The sequence below is a fragment of the Felis catus genome, chromosome D3 (genome assembly GCF_018350175.1).
Source record: "Felis catus isolate Fca126 chromosome D3, F.catus_Fca126_mat1.0, whole genome shotgun sequence".
NCBI classification, from domain to species: domain Eukaryota; kingdom Metazoa; phylum Chordata; class Mammalia; order Carnivora; family Felidae; genus Felis; species Felis catus.
In genome coordinates, this window is record NC_058379.1 from 38,137,128 (window position 1) to 38,154,760 (window position 17,633).

Here is a 17,633-nt window from a genome sequence, read left to right on the forward strand (position 1 = left end):
GGAGTCATAGAGTAATCTAGAAGTAAACAGATAAAAGCTGAACTCCTAGGAGGGGAAAGAGGGAAGCCCACCCACTTGGTGCTGCCCCCTAACCATGCAAGGGCCCTGAGGCATTTCCACAGAACCATTTTTGTGGTGGCAGAATCCTTCATGTGTTCATGTGGCCATTCAACACATATTTTCTACATACCCAGCATTATTCTAGGCATGGCGGAGACCACAGTGAACAAGAGCAAAGCTGGTCTCAGCTGTCATGGAGCCCACCGTCTGGTGAGAGTGACTGACACCAAGCCGGGGAAGGTTACAGCTGAAGTAAGTGCCCAGAAAGAGCAGCATGGGGTGCCAGAGGGTCAGAGAGGCTTCTCTGAGGGAGTGACACGGGGTCCACTCCTGAAGGGTACGGACACATGAAGTGGACATCAAGGGAAGCGCAGAGGCAGAGGGCAAGGGGAGAAAAGAAGGACATTTGCTGAGTGTTTCCATGAGCTGACAGTATGAGTACCGTGTGTGTTATTTATTTCAATGATCTGATATGATAGTCTTAATCTGATGTTGAGGGTACTGCTTTTCACCCTGTTTTACCGAGAGGAAACCAAGGTACAGGAATTACATCGTGTACCCTTGGTCCCGCTGTTAAAGATGATGGAGCCAGGGTTTGAACCCAGGTCTTACTGTAGAGCCTACACCCTGGGCCACCATCCCGTTCACCTCCTAACACGAGCAGACGCTTACAGGGGCTAGAGCGACGGTGACGTGTGCATCAGTCTGTTCGCCAAAAAGATCAACACGAAGACTCAGGCCGGCTCAGGGGTCATTCATTCAGCCCATTGCTCCACACTAACACGCGTGATGCTGTAAAGGTGGGTTTGTGAGAGGCTCCTGTGGGAAAGATGTTGTCACTAAATAGGCAAGCTCACGAGAGCACCGAGAGCCTGTCTGCAAGGAAGGGAAAGAAGCAGACGCGGTGCCCGCCAGCAGCCCCAGTCACACTGGCAAGACATGTGAGGAGTACAGAGCTTCACTGGGCCTGGTGAGTTGGACTCCGCAATGGCATTTGCACGCCACGATTCCTCCTTCAGTCACCTCTCAGATAACAGTGAGTTCATCTGCCCATATTGTACATAGCGTGTAGACATCGTTGAGGTGTGCCCTCTGGACCATGAGCTCGTAGGCCGGGAATCTTTGCTTATTTTCTGTATCTTCTGGGCCTGGCCTCACGCCAGTCCTGCAGTGAACACTCAGTACTGAATGAAATTTGTAGCGTTTCTGGAGCCAAGTCCCTTGCGCCTTTCTCTGTAGAGTATTTATTGCCTTATTGAATTTATATTTCAGCTATGCAAGCAGTTGTTTTACTATTACACATAGATTACAAATGTCTTAATTATCTCAGCATTGTATGCATACGTTTTAATGTTTGTTTATTTATTTATTTATTTATTTATTTATTTATTTATTTATGAGGGGGGAGGGCAGTGAAAGAGGGAGACAAGAGGTTCCAAAGCAGGCTCCGCACCAACGGCAGACACCTCAACGTGGGGCTCGAACCCACAAACTGTGAGATGATGACCTGAGCCAAATTCAGACATTTAACTAACCGAACCACCCAGGCGCCCCTCAGTCTAATACGTTTTAAAGAGCCAACACCGGCTGGAAATCTGTGAGACATCTCCCTCTACCACTTAAAAATAGGAAGACATAAGAAACAAGAGCAGGGTAATAATCACATGTTCAAACACTGGACTTGTCCTTCCAGATATTCAATGTGTTGTGGAGAGAATAAGTTGACACAACATTCTATTGGAATTCTGTGAGTTGTAAATGGATTCTGCCTGACCATCTAGTGCGCACTGTAGTTTAGAGATCTGTGGCACTCAATTTGCATAGCCCAATTTCAGGCCATTGCGGTACATTTTCCAGTTTGTTGACTTGTTCTTTCTCTAAAAACTAACAATGTCAGAATTCTTTATGCCCATTAGCCTACTTACTCACTGAATCTTGAAACAGAAAATTCTTCACCATTGGCAAAGTAAGAGCCAGCTATTTGCAAAACTTAAATCGAGACTCTCTCTGTTACCACAGACGGTTAGATGGGAAAAAATACATATGAATTTTGTAACTCACTGCCCTTTCAGCTGCAAACAAGGATATTTGACCTTTTTTTGCCATTTGCTTAAATGTCTGGAAACTGATATTTATTATACCACAAGAGGCATATAAAGTACAGTAAGCCCTGTTGTTCACTGTGACTAGTATCTGGCGGGGAGCAGGCACTGATTCATATTTATTGTAATCCAGCATATTGATTAATACAATATATTGATCCAATATATGTCAACTGCCATCCTCTGAAAACTGCAATTAATTTCATATTGAAAATACGTTGAACATATTTTATTGCTTTATGATTCAAAAAGCACTCCACAGACTTCCTAAACCTCTGAGCCATTGTTTCAACATCACTTGAAGTTGTATTGATTGATGCAATGGTGCCAGTTGACAGAAATTTCCGATCGATAATATGCTTTCAGCACCCGTCTGTATGTGTAATTTTCAAATTAAAGAAAAAAAATGCTTATGAAATTGAGTTAAAAGCAGTATTTTAGTCATTACCAAGGGTTTTCTCTAAGTTCTTAGTAAGTCTTTGGAACTACCTCCAATTGCTTTGCAAAGAACTCCAAAAGAGACATTTTATAATTGAGCAATGCGATAACAGAGAACCGGCGAGGGAAGCCCGTCAGTAATCAAGCACAGAGCTCGGTGGCCAAAAATGTGCCATCAGTGCTTAATGAGACAGAATAGCTAACTGATTAGAAATGTTGCAAGACCCCGCTGGGTGCCGGCATGGCCGCTCCCATGGCCATAACTGCTACTTTCAGTCGTCCCTGCTATTGATGCACATCCTGCAAAGCCAGGAATTTTTAATGCAATATACTGAAAGCCAGTGCTGGCAAATAGGGCATTTATGATGCCAGGGTCCGTTGATAGAGCACGGTACCCCTCAAGATACCTTTCATCAGTACGGGTACTGCATGCTTAAGTCTCCCAACAAAACGCAGGAGAGCTGGTGGCGTCCCAGGGCAAAGGCCAGAGTCTCCATCAAAGTTACAGAGTAAATTCCATCCACTTAGGAAATTTTCAAGAAATGGCCAAATTCATCCACCGAATCTGCCCTACCAAGGAAATGCAACAGGATTTCTACCCAGTTCTTGAATGAATGAAGATACAGATGCGGACTGTGATGGGCTTAACTGGCATCTCATTGCACCAGGGCCCGCAGGGTTTTAATGAGAATGCTTCCACCCGGGCAGCCAAACTAGATGGGCACTGCATATTCTTGACTTGTTTGCGCATTGAAGATGCAGCGGGAATAAGTGCAGGAGGAGTCCGCAGAGGACCTCTGTGCGGTGTGGGAGGCTGAGAGAGAGCCCCAGGATTCACACTGAGGGCTCTCACAGCCGAACCCTGACCCTCCAAGCGGCTGCTACCATTACCTTTCGCGTGTGCTTCCCCCAGACACATGGAGCAGGAAGGAAAACTAATTTCAGAAAGAGACCAAATAAGTTACCAACTTGTTGACGTCACCTGTTCATTATTCTTTAATATACAGCATCTTCAGAAAACTGCTAAGGATGTAAGAGCAAATCAGTACATGTTCCACAGCAAAATTTGCTTAAAAACTTTTTTTTCCCATTATGAGCAGATCACCTGCTGGGAAAAAAAAATCTTCTATTTTCCCTCCCTCTCTCCAGAACTCATTTCAGACCCATGTTATTGCCCTAAGAGAAAAAAAAAAGTCTCCATTAAAAACCAGAAGTTGCACACTTCACAGCCACAGCCCATGGGGCGACTAGGGGACACAGTAGATCTTCAAATAGCAAATCTTAGAGCCACTGTGCACACTGGAGTCAGGCCGCATTTGCATTTTGGAAAACATTAGGCATTGATTTTGTTGAGTTGCTTAAATGAAATACTTCAGAAATTAATGTGCACAGGTATTAATAATAGAGAGCATTAACATTTATAAAGACTAAGAAACTTTTCTCAAATTGGAAAAACTATGCAGGGACATTATTAATATTTTTATTATTCTGAAGACTACAAGGTTAATTGCTTTTCAAAATGGTGAGGCTAACGAGTTTTTGCAGAGTTTCTAACTAAAGGAAAAGGCTAAGACTAGATTAACCAGGATTTTCTTTGGTCCTAAAGAATGTCTCTGACACACATGGGGAAGTACATGCGGAAAATAGGATTTGGTGAGAAGTTCGATTTTACGGAGTACTTTATCTGGAGGAAAAGAATACAGAGAATTAACGTTGAGTCCTTCTTTTGACCTCCAAATATTGTGTCACTTCTTAGAGCACTTGATAAACTCCTGGTCAGGCACTTTGTAATGATTTTTTAAAATTTTGGTCTCTTGATAATTATTATACCCAATTGAGTAGCGTAAGTGCAGTGCTAACTGCTTTTAGTACTCAAAGGACTGTATTTACTGCCTTACTGACTTCACATCCATGTTTTGTGGCATTTTGCTAGCTCACATCTTGACTGGTTAAAAATTTGTATTAACAAGTACAGAATGTAGTCGAATTGCATAGGTGTTCTGTGCAATTACAAATTGGGCTTATTGTGCAAAACTACTTTTCTGAAAGCACTTTAATAAAACAAATTGAAAATTTCCCGTTTCCAGGAACTTTCACTCTGTCCAAGAAGTAATCAGAATAACGGAGAAAGGAAGCTGCAATAGCGGCTACCAGCTGGATTTCTCATGGGCCAGCCAGTGCCCTGGGGGCTTATTAAGACCCTTGTTAAGTCTGGGGAGGTGTAAGTTCAACTCACAGGCCAATCTATTTTCAAGACTTAAACTGAAAAAATAGTTAGGTAAACCAGAAGCAAAGCCAGTTCTGTGGTCTTCGGGAGCAAAATTACTCTTCTGTTGAGCCACTTAAGGATAGGGAGAAGACTGGATGAAGGTGAATGATGCTCACTGTGTGCCAGGCCCCAGCAGGTTGCTTCTCTCTAAGTTGCATTGTGTTATCTTCTTCTTCTCTTTTAATATGGAGAAACAGCAGCACAAAGGGTGTAAATAATGGGCCCTTCCCAGGGCCACATGCCTAATGAATGGCTGACTGGCACCAGCACCAATTTGTGGTCAGTCACCACGAAGGCAGCATGGTGGGGTAATAATGTCCTGATGAGGAGCTTTGCAGCAGAGGCCGGGGTCGCCAACCTGTGTTCCGTCTGCATAAGAAACACCTTTTTGAGTGCCAGTTTGAGAGAAAGTGGGAGAGGGATTGGCCAACCCCCCACCAAATCCATCTGTGGTCATGGCATGAACATAGACTCAAATGAAGGATATGTGTATTTTCTTCAAAGTGTAATTAGTTGGTGAAGTGTTCTCACTCTGCTTCAGAGAACTAGTGCCATATGTCAATATTAGTGTTCTTTTACTGCATTCTTACAGGGATTTTCCTTAAAGCAGTCATCCGGACACTTACATTCCAAACACAATTTAAAATGTTGCCTAGTCCAAGCGTCTCTGAAAAACAGAAGCAGTTATCAGTTACTGGTGCTCTTGAGAAAACAGTCATATTTAATTTCTGCTGATTCAATGAAACAAAATTACAAAATAATGAACCTACCAAAGGATCCTTTCACTCTAAGATCAGCTGTTCAACAAACATTTTACGGAGCAAGTACTGTGCGACCAACACTGTGAGTTACAGTCAGTCTAATGGTAGCCCATCCAAGTAAAGAAATACAGAAGCAAATAGTTTTGTTTTGTTTTGTTTTGTTTTGTTTTTAGTTAGTAAGCTCTGGAAAATGTTGGTCATTGGAAGTGAAATTTAAAAATTCATCATTCTGTCATTTAACTCAAAACCTTCGATCTCTATTTACATCGTGGTTAAGAGCATAGGGTTGGAATTCGTTCAGTCATCTATTTAATAACCATTTATAGTCTACTGCTTGACAAGCACTGTATTAGACACTGGGTCTATCACTTGTCAAAAAAAAAAAAACAACAGTCCCTACCTTCAGTAAATATTACATTCTAGCTGGGACGACAGATTAATCAAATGACCTTATTTTAAAAATATCAACCTGTACCTGTGGCAAGTGATATAGAGAAGAATTTATGTGAGACTTTTATTATAAGAAGACTTGACGTAACTGAGGAAATAACATAAGGTTTCTGAGAAAGGGGACATTTAAGCTACGACTTAAAGGATGGGCAGAAGGTGATGAGGCAGGAGGAGGGAAGAAGGATCAGAGCAGCAGAGGGTAGTTGTACAAAAGCCTTGTGGGGGGCGGGACAGTAAAGCATCAGGGACTAAGAAAAAGTCAGTATAGCTTGAGAAGAGAGAATGGATGGTTGTGAAAATATCATAGTTCAAGAAGAGCCTGGAGAAGTAGAGTCTGGTCTTTGTACTGAACACAATGGCAAGGCGTTGATGGGTTTAAAGCAGGGGAAGTGGATGATAAGGAACAGAATAGATACAGTCTGATCAGTTGGAAAACTAGTGAAGTTTCCAGGATAAAGGTGATGGTGGCTCGGAGGTGCATGGTGATATGGAAAGGATGGAGAGAAGAGAACATATTCAAGATTATTCAAGAGGTAAACACCGAGAGGATACTGGGGATGAGTGATGGGGGCTATTAAGAATGACTTGGGCAACTGAAAGTGTATAATGCCTTTCACTAAGGAAACTTGAAAATGACCAGGTTTGGGATTTGAGGGCCGCGGGGGCAGGAGTGAGAATACTGAGTTGGGTTCAAGTATGTAGGGTTTTGAGAGGCATTTGAGAAAGCCAGAAGAAAATGTCAGGTAGCAAGTATATGGGGCTATAGCTGGAGTTCAGAAGTGAAGTTTGGACTGGAGATTAACTATTGGGGGTAGTGTGCATAGAGGTGGCAATTGAACTCCGGGGTCTGGGTGCAATCAATTTGGGAGAGGGTGTGAAGGGGATGGGGGTTCTAGGAAGGCCTAGAACCAAATCTTGAGGAACTCTAACCCTTAAGGGCTGGTTCCAAGGGAATGAGTCGTAGGGACAGGGAGGACCATCTGCTCAAAAAGTAAGAGAGGCAAGGGCTGCTGTGTCATGAGCATCTAGAGAAAAGAGTCTGTTAAGAAGGAAGGGTTCCAGCACTGGATGTGCTGAGAGGTCAAGTAAGATGAGTACTGAAAACTCTACGTGGGACTGAAAATAAATTATGTTGGATTGAATGATGCCAAGGTCATCAAGGACACTAATGAAAGCCTTGGTGGAGTCATGGTCAGATTCAAGTGACTGAGGAGAGTATGGGAGGTAGAGATAGGGAGACAGCCAGTAAGACAACTTATTCAAGGTCAGCTGAGAAGCTCAGGAGGGAGATAGGGTGAGGACTGGCAGTACATGGGCCGTCTAGGAGCTGTGTGTGTGTGTGTGTGTGTGTGTGTGTGTGTGTGTGTGTTAAATGAGAGGCACTCAAGAGTGTTCCAGCACCAGTGGAAGGATCCTGGTGAGGCAGGTTGAATTTATACAAGATAGAAGGGATTACTGAAGTCATAGTTTCTGAGAAGGCTCAAGAAGATGAGATTTGCCTCAGGTGGGCAGAGAGACAGCTTCCATAAGCTCAGTTTGAGGAAGATTCAGGCTTTCCAGTTTGTGGCTTCTATTTTTTTCTATAAAGTAGGCAGCCGGATCATCTGCTGGAGGGGTTCAGAGACAGGCGGCAGCTGAGGGAGCCTAAATGGCAGGACCGAGGGAAGGGAGGTTTGAAACACTGTGCCTCGAGAGTGGAAAAGCAAGTGAGCCAGCGAGGGTCGTGGGGCTGCTGGGCAGCCCTTGATGGTTATGGAGTTTTAGTGGAACCAATCTGTCCTGTTAGGATGCGTCTGCAGGCACAGAAAAAGCAGTTAGCGAGGCTCTCAGACTGCAATTTTGGCCAGATGGTTGCAATGAAAAGACAGAGAAATAAGGAAATGTGAAGTATTTGCGGGACATAAAAAAATTTCCACTGAATCTGAGCAGAAAGAAGAGGGTAGTGAAGAAAGAATAAGGCCAAGAGGTTGGGAGCAATTAAGGGAATGAATCATTTGAAGATCCCCATGAGGTCCTGGCACTCATCAACCTGTAGGAAGCTGATGGGTGAAAAGAGGCGGGACAGGCATGGTGGGCGTAGTCTTGGAAGTCTCTGATGCTGCACAGGCCTGAGGCTGGTGGCTAGAGGACCCTGCTGCTCCCCTGGGGTGTGACCCTAGACCCCGAAATGCAGGTTCCACAGGCCACACCAACAGGATGGATGGCCTTGATGGCCGAGGCCTCCAGGTTCTGCCATGGACAGACCAAGACCACATGTCTTGGTCGCTTGGCAGGCCGCTTCACTCCCAAACCTCACCATGCTCCTCTGGAAGTTGGTGTTAGCTTTCTGTGGTTATGAGGATTGAGTAAAGTTATGGGTGTATAACAGCACAATAACTGACTCTTGGCCAGGAATTCATAAAAAGTGTCAGAAGCTGCTGTTTTTTTCTTGTGACACAGGCATTTTCTAGGCAGATCACATGTTTCATTGTTGTTATTCTTTTATTTTAACCCTTAAGAGGCAAGGCAGAAAGACATTTTGGATTTCAGAGAAACAGTGTGATTTGTAACATGGTGATATTATCATGTTGACTTAATCTTTTCTCTTCTGACTCTACAGCTGAGAGTTGAGAGTTGCAGCTCCGCTGTAGGGGAGCCAGAGTGAGGGGCAAGCTGACCCTAAAACAGGGTGTCTTAGGTGCTTGCTATCCTTGAGTGCCTGTCTTGTTCAGACTAGACTAACTTAGGTTCCTTTCATAAACCATGAATTCCAAGTGTCGGGCATCAAGGAGTTAGGCCACTCAAGGGGCTCCTTCCTTCCAAAGCAATGTGAGAAAAAAGTTCACTTAGGTTTATTTGCTTACCTGTCACCTACACTCAACAAAGATGGCTGGGGTCCTGTTTATCTTTGAATGTACACACTCATGGCAGGTGCTCAATAATTGTTTCATGGAGTAGACTCTGAATAGCAAGGTTTTTAGCTCTGTAATAGGTAAGGTAGGGTTTCTGCTCACATCAGCACTGTTGACAGCTGGGGCCAGATACTTCTTTGTTCTTGGGGCTGCTCCATGCACTGTGGCATGTGTAACAGAATCCCTGTCTTGTACTCACTAGATGCTATTAGCAACTCCGCCCCCCCCCTCCAAAAATAATGACTCTGGACATTTCTAATTATCTCCTGGTGGAGGGAGACAAAATGGTCTTTGGTTGAGAACCGCTAGCTTAGAGGAAATCTTTAATGTGGTCTATTTGTTGAATTTTTTTAAGTTTATTGAATTGTTTGCAGAGGAAAAAGCCTGAACTATAACCCCAAATATCTTGCATGGTTTATTTCCGAGAAGTGAAATTGTAGGTGTTGTAGTTTCTTTCTGTAGTCCTTGGGCTTTTTGAAAATGTCTCATGTTTCTTCACTATACATGTATTGCTCTTACAATTTAAAAAGGAGAGAATGAAAAACGTTTAATATATGAAAATGATTCTTTTAAAAGTATGCGTTTCTTCCTAATACCCAGACATTCCTAACAATCATTTTGATTTCAGCCAGTGAACATTTATTTTATTGTGCATTTTGTTTATCTAATTTGTTCATTAATTATCATGGCTTGGAGTATTTTTAATCAGCAATGTCATAATCTGCTACTAATTGAAGTTCTACATGTTGACACAAATTTATTGGTCAGCCAAGCAATGGATTTCAGTCTCAGAGACACCTGACCTTTTTCTATAAAGGCAGGAGCTTATCCAGTATCAAGTGACTTTGGTATAACCACACTTGTCCAGTGTCACTATTAGAGCCTGAGGTCCCAGAACATTGGAAAGAAGAGGGTGTGTGAGTGAGTGAGTGAGTGAGTGTGTGTGTGTGTGTGTAAGTAATAATAAACTCCAAGTCAAACTTAATTTTTGAAAAATCAGCCAGTTAAGAGATTTTGCAAAACTCTAAATCAAAAAAAAAAAAAAAAAGATTCACAAGAAAGGATCTAGAGCCCCTTTCCCTCACCCCTTAGTTTAAATGAGGGGGAAAACCTAAAAAGTGAAGGCTTTCTTTTAGTACAAACCTTCAAAAAGGGGGGGAAATGTCATTAGATAAAGATAAAGAGCTGATTCCAGCATTCAAATATGTAGCAGAGTATTTTTAAAAGCAAGAGAAGTTTCTCCTTTTCTTTTTTGTTCTATAGTTTCATAGCAAGTGATCTTAGAAACTTACTATCTTAGTTGACTTGGGCTGCCATAACAAAATAGTACATACTGGAGGCTAAAAGTCCCAGATCAAGCAGCCAGCAAGATGGATTTCTTTCTGAGGCCTTTTCTTGGCTTGTAGGTGGCTGCCATCTTGTCGTGTGCTCACTTCTTTGTGTGGGGGATGGTGAAGGGAGAACATGAGCAACCTCTCTGGCAGCTCATAATATCTGGGCACTAATCCCATCATGAGGGCCCCACCTTCATGACCTAATCCAACTCTAATTACCTCCCAAAGTTCCCATCTCCAAGTAGCATTGCTTTGGGGGGGCAGAAAGGGGGGACACAAATATTCAGTCCATTACATCTCCTCAATGATAACATGCAGAAATGGGTGATAGAATTGTTTATTATTTATGAGGCAATGATTGTTTGACCCAAAGCTCTCTCTTAAATATTTGCTTGTTCAAGGGAATGTAGGCGTTTGTATTTTTGATTTCTTTCCATCAGATATTCCTTCAACATTGACACATCATAGCACTCATCTTTTATTTACCAATGTGCCCACTCCCCCTTCAGTGTTACTGTCTCTTACTTGATCACCAAGTCAGGAGAACACTTGAAAAATGATTTTAGTATCCCCTAGAATTATTTTCTAGTGTCTTTATTAAAACAATGTTTAAGTAACTTATTTTGATCTGCATTGCTATTGGTTAAATCTCATTGAGACGTAAATACTTCATACAGCAAAATTTCATTACAGTGAAAGTTACTTGTTAGGCCTTTGGTCTCATCATAATGAGATTAGAAAAACAGCATGTTAACGCTGAAGAATTTACATTGATTAGAGCATGTAGGTGAAATAAACGTATATTAAATATTGAGAAATGGGGAAGAGGTGATGATAAAACAACAATGAGATATTTGGAATCATTTTAAAAATACATTTTCTACTTTGGAAAATCTTATTTTTCCTTAGCACACAGGGTCTCTTCACCTGGAGAAGCCACCTGTGGATATGAGACTCAACTGCATTTTCTTTATACAGAACCTTATTGTTCACAGATAGCTGAGAAGTACAGTTTCTTGCTCCATCCTGGAGTCCTTCCTTCCCCCAAATCCAAGGAGATATTTGGAGTCTGTCTCAGACAAAGGTCAGAGTTGGCTTCCCCAGTTGTGTCCTCTCTCCTGAACTGAGTGCAGTTATAAACACTTCCTCTTTGCAGGATCTTTCCAGTAGTAGCTAAGATTGAATCAACTGCAGAAGCACCATTTCTTTTTTTCCCAGAAAACGCCCATTCTGCTGAAACTGACATCAATATGTGGCAGGATGGACATACATATATATTTGATCATCTGTCTAGGAAGTGTTCATGTTCACATCTTCTCCAGTGGCAGTGTTTTCTTGGGCAGCACTTACCTCCACTCCACGCAGAGAGAGTTGTGTTATTTGTAGAGTCACCAGTACTGTGGAGGCCTGTCACCAGGGCAGTGCCCCGGGAACTAGGTCACACATTGTCTTTGAGGGGGTTTACATTGTTGCGGTGTGGTTTCTGTCCGTCTCCAACCTGGGGAGAGCGAAGCCTGCTAGCCAGGCTCACAAGGTAGCTGCAGTCAGTAGATTCAGTGTCCTTGTGCTTCTCTCTAATCCCTGAGCTGGAACAGTATACAGATGTTCCACGTCTCCTAACTTGTTCCAAGTGTTATTTCTCCTGCCTATGGATGTGAGTTATTTTACTCCTTATGTTTTTCTGCAAGTTCTTCTACAACTCCTTTCCTCCCAGTGCCATCTACTCCTCTGGAGCCAACTTTTATTTCCCTCTTTAAAACCAGCTCTTTTATACATTAACTGAAGCACCGTACTGTCTGACAGACTGGGAGAAATAGGGGGGCCGGGGCAGGGGTGAATCGCGAACTTAGATCTTTGGAGAACCAGGTATTCCCTTACATTTATCATGAAGCCTCCTTTGTCCGATCTCAAATGTCATTACACGGAGGTGAAGAATAAAGTTTTCCAAACCGTAATCCTTCAAGCCCATGTTAACAGAGGTTACAGTTGGCTACGCAGTTGTAGGTGGTTGTAGTTGCAGATCTGTTCTACTAGTTATTCATTTGCATTTTGCAAGCAAAATAACTTAACCTGTTGCTATGTATCAAGCCAATATAACCTGGGATTTGTAGAAATCAAGTTTCCAGTTTTGCGTTTTACTTCGAAGGGAAGCATCCTGCATGAGTCTCCATGTGGAGCATGGTAACTATATCCTACAAGAATAAGATGCTTCGGGTCTGTGAATTACACAAGACGCGAAGGATGGTCCCTTCCAGCAACTTGAAAATGGCTCAGAAGGTGGGCACAGAGAAGTCGTGTTTCTTGTATATTCTCTGCTGATCTGAAAGTAGGTGAAGGATGGGATTTATCTTCTCAAAAACACAAGAACACTCTGCTCCTGGTTCTGTTATGGTTCTTGGAAACAGGTGGATCAGCTTGCAAAAGTCCCTTTAGATTGAAGCTAAAATAATGCTTCATGATCTCCCTACTCCTACGGAGGTGGGGCTGGGGGACATAAATCTGAAAAACAGCTGGGCTTGAAACTTGGGTCACATGAAGCTTCTCAGTGATCACAAACTCCAGCTTCCTAGCAAGTAACAATTGGAGTATTTTAATGGGTCAGGCTAGTGAAAGAACAACTATAAAATTGAAACACATGGAACCAGCTAGATAAAGAAAAACATGAGATGGTAGAAATAATGCATCTGTTAGCACATTGAGTATTACACTACAATATGCTTTTTGTATTTATCAGGGAAAAATACCATTGGGCTTGATTTAGCTGCCTGGCTATTTATGATTTATATAGGTCAGTTTGCATACTGTGTTCATATGCCTATTTTTAAATGTTTTACATCATTATTATAGGAGATTTTTAAATGCAGTGAAATTTCAACCCAGAAAATTCTTAGAAAATTAATGAAATAGAGGAAAATTGAGATAGCAGTAAATATGACAATTTTGAAACACTTTATTTGGTGAAATTTGAAGTGGGGCAAAAGCAAATGCACTGGGCCTGCTCAAGTAAGATGGTTGACTAAGTTTTATCACCCTTGAGACTCAGGAATCAAAGATTATTTTTTTCTTTTTTCCCTTTTCTCTCTTCTCTGCAATAAACTTGCAGTGTTCCAACTGATGTTAGAAGAAGCACCAGCAAGTCTGAGAAGGGAAGCCAGCTAAATAAAACATGAATTAGTGTTATCTCCCCGCCCCCCCCCCCAAAAGCCTCTTCTTTCTGAAGACAAACGGATATGGAACACGTCATTTGTTTTTAGTAAAACAATGAAAATTAACACGAGAAACAGAAAATGTACATACGCATGTGATCTGCCTACTTTCATCTAATGATGTAATTCTCCCAGATTTGGCTTTTTGCTGGCTACTGGCTCTATCACTCAGATTTTGAGAAAGCTAAACGCATATTACTGATTTTTAATAGGCATGACATGTGCAGGTACAAAATTCAAAAGGTATAAAGGGGTACAGAGTGGAAACCCAGGGCCCTCCCTGCTCCTGTCCTCCAGAGCCATCTTCTCTCCCCAGCGGTAATCACATCACGCTGACCCTCTTTCTGTGTGTCTCTCCAAACTTAACTCTCTCCTTACTTATATGTGTGTTGCGTATCTATGCAAGTGATGGCATGCTGTATATACTGTTAAACACCTCTCTGTCTTCATTTGGCAGTAAAACTTGACAGATGGTTCATATCAGTACATATGGAGCTCCCTCACCCTTTTCTACCACGTGGATTATAATTTATTTGACCATTCCCTGTCAACAGCAGTCTAAGTGATTTTCAGTGTTTGCTATGTAATGAATGCTTAACAGAATGGTCTACGCTCATCATTTTACATTTCTGAGAGTCTATGGGATAGATTCTGGAAGTGGAATTGCCGATCAGTGGGATGCGCCTTTTAGATAATGCCACACTTATCTCCATAAACTTGCACCGGTATAGGCCCACTGACAATGTGTGAGAGGGCCTCTGTTTGCACATATTGCGTTGGAGAATTTGTTCATCCACACTAATCAAATAGGCTTAGAAGTAGTATTCAAAGTGAGAGTGAGCATCTTTTCATATTACAAGAGCCGTTTGTATTCATTTTTCTGTGAACGCTCCTTTAAATCTTATTTCCGTTTTTTTTCTATTTAATTGTGGCTCTGTGTGTATATATAGGGAAATTAGCCATTTTTCTGTATTGCAAATTGTTAAGTGCTGCTTTTCAGTTTATCATTTGTCTTGGACTTGCTAACAGCACTTTTTAGGCTTTTAATATTTTTTTTTTTTGTATTCAAAGATATCAGACTTCTTTGTGGCTTCTAATTTTGTATCATGTTAAGGGGCTTTTGTTTCCTTAAAAAGAAATTTACATTGGTTTCTTATCATTTTATTGCTTCTTTTTTTTTTTTTTTTTTTTTTTTTTAGTTAGAAGTATTGCTCCATTTGGAATTTAAATCCATGTGACATGTGAGGTAGCGATTTAACTTTCCTTTTTCCTACTGTACTGGTTAAATAGGCCATGTTTTCCCCCCTGGCTCGAAATCCCTATTTATCATATTATATGATATGTTAAATTCTCTTAGGTATTTTGGTTTATTTGCATCGATATGCCTATCTGTTCATATGTTAGTGCCACATTGTTTTAACTGCTATAGCTTTATATAAGATCTTAAAATCTAAATAGCAGCATTGTCTCTCTTAATGCTCTTCCTTTTTAAAATTTCCCCAGCTACTCTTGCTTATTCATTTTTCCAAATGAACTTCAGTATCAATTTTTCTGGTACAAATACAAAATCCTGTTGGTAGTCTTATCGAGATTGTATTAAATTTATGATTTAACTTTGAATTTGCCCCTTTACAAAGCTAGGTGTAATAAGCCTTTCCCTGTTCAAATGTTTCTTGTTTCTTGGTAGTGTTTTTAGTTTTCTTTATGTGGAAATCATAGCCTTCTTATGAAGTTTATTCCTAAGCACTTTATTATTTCTGTTGCTACAACAGATGGAATCATTTCTTCCTCTGTGCCCTCCAGCCAGCATTGTTTGTGTGTAAAGTCTGTCAATTTCTGAACATTAATTTCGACCCTACCACTCGGTCAAATTCTCTCCGTATGTGTAATTTCTCCATGTAATTGATTTGTGTTTTCCAGGTAGATGAACGTGTCGTCTACAAATTATGATCATTTTACTTACTGAAAGCTATTTTATTCTCATTTTCCCTTTACCAAAGTAGCTTCACGACTTTTGGACAACGTATGCAAGCATTCTCTCTGGCAAGTAGGAGGGGATTTTTTGAGACGGCAGAGCCATGTCTTCCGTAGGACCAACGAGAACCTTGCTACTGCTTGCACTTAATTAATTCTACCTGTGCTTTTATTGTAATTTTTGTTTGGTTAGTCCCTCACTTACTGAAAGAAATTACAGTAATTCATTTCTCATATTTGTTTAGTAGTAAAGAACATGGAATAAGAGGTGGTCACAGCTTCAGTAATTTAAGCTTTGATTTTTATTGGTGTCCTTACAGATTCTGTTTAACATGCGAAGAGAAAAAAATGTTTAAGTTGCCAACATTTAAAATTACCCAGTTAAAAATATATGGAGTGTTATTTTAATACTGAGCGTGTTCTGCTGTGGTCTCATTATCTGAAAATTGGCAATCTTGCGAGAAACCAAATAGTTCCCTTTCTCTAGAACTTCGGGTAGGGCAGTCTCCACTATCAGAATCTTCCTAGGTCTCATCTGCATGGACATTAGCTGTTCACTAGTGGGCATGCAAAACAGTTTAGATTCCTGCTTGAGAGAGGATTGATCATCTTAGTTTTATTGTAGTTAAATCAAACCCAGGGTGAGGAAAAGTAATGTAAGAAGTTAGGGATAGACTCTTAGCTCTAGAAACTGGTTTGTTGTACAGCTTTTGGCAAATCGTTTAACTTCTCTATTTTGAAATTTTAAATTCATGGGTTGCCTGGGTGGCTCAGTCAGTTAAGCATCCAACTTCAGCTCAGATCATGATCTCACGGTTCTTGAGTTCAAGCCCCACATGGGGCTCTGTGCTGACAGCTCAGCAGAGTGTGGAGCCTGCTTTGGATTATGTGTCTCCCTCTCTCTGCCCCTCCCTCATTCATGCTCTGTCTCTCTCTCTCTCTCTCTCTCTCTCTCTCAAAATTAAACAAACATTAAAAAAAATTTAAAAAAAGAAAGAAATTAAAAATTTTTGAATGTAAATATTATTAAATAATTAACTAGCATGTAATATTAATAAAACTATTAATATTAGTCAGCTCCTTATGTTTGTAATCATACTCTATGGTCATTATTATGAGTCCTCACTAAATAGCCCTTTGTAGTGACATCATTCCTCACTGTGGTTATTCTGATCCCAATATGGTATTTTAGCTGACGAAACTGGGTAAGTTTCATGATCTCTCCCATGCTTCTCTGGCAGATTGAAGGAGCAGCTGAGATAAGAACCCACAACCTTAGGTTTTTAATCATCTGCTGCCTTTAGCAAACCATATATCCACCAGACTGCCTCCTGCAGTTTGTCTACCACCTTCTCAGACAGTTAAAGATTAACACTCACCTCTTGCAAAAGTCGTTGCAAGGGGAAGTGTTAACTAATGTAAGTCAGGTAGACCTAGGGATAAGACACTGGCATCAGAAAGCTCTTCAAAGGCTTATAAAATATTTTAAGTAAGCAAAGTCGTTTCTATTTGAAATAATAGTCAAAGGGGACAATGACCATGATTTCCTTTAAATTATGTATACCACGTCTTTGTCTTTCTGCTGATGTAGCATTTGACTCTTGTTCTGTTTTTACATCTCTGTGTAAGGCTCAAAAAAAGTCCCTTGCAGAAAGGGTCGACAAAAGGAAAAGCCACATGAAAGAAGTTGGTAATAACATGATGGATCTGCGGATTAAACTAAATTCCTGTTTATCTGCAGCTGACATAACTTAAGTGATGCTGTATAACCAACAGTTGTTATCCTACCAGACATCAGATAGATGACAGGCAAAATATCCACCAACACTTTAAGTAGGAGTCCTGGAACTAAAGAGCAGCATGAAACCACACATAGTAAAGATTTGGGAGAGTAAAACAGAGTGAATTTTAGAAACAGCAAAAACTGGAGTGTACGTACCCACAAACGGGATAACCCAACACTGACAGCATGGAAAGATCCAGACTTACCTTGAGGTTATGATTCATTTTGAAAGACCAGATGAAGCTTGGGTTTCATTGGATGAGTGAGGACTATGAGGTGAGGGATGGGAGAGTGGATGCCCTACCTGAAGAGAGCCCATCAAGGACGGGCAAAGGTACACTCTTGTCAACCAATGAGCAATGGCT

General features: G+C 41.2%; 1 protein-coding gene across 11 annotated transcripts in view; it reads left to right on the plus strand.

The window, feature by feature from the left end:
* Positions 1-17,633, plus strand: part of L3MBTL4 (L3MBTL histone methyl-lysine binding protein 4) — a 443,788-nt gene that overhangs the window by 356,066 nt on the left and 70,089 nt on the right. Inside the window, exon 17 of one of the 11 annotated variants that reach the window (XM_045041379.1) lies at positions 195-16,301. The exons of the other annotated variants lie outside the window; for them this stretch is intronic. Within the exon in view, the coding sequence (XP_044897314.1) occupies positions 195-205 (11 nt within the window). The 3' untranslated portion in view covers positions 206-16,301. Of the gene's footprint in view, positions 1-194; positions 16,302-17,633 lie in introns of those variants that run through there. 11 annotated transcript variants of the gene reach the window in all.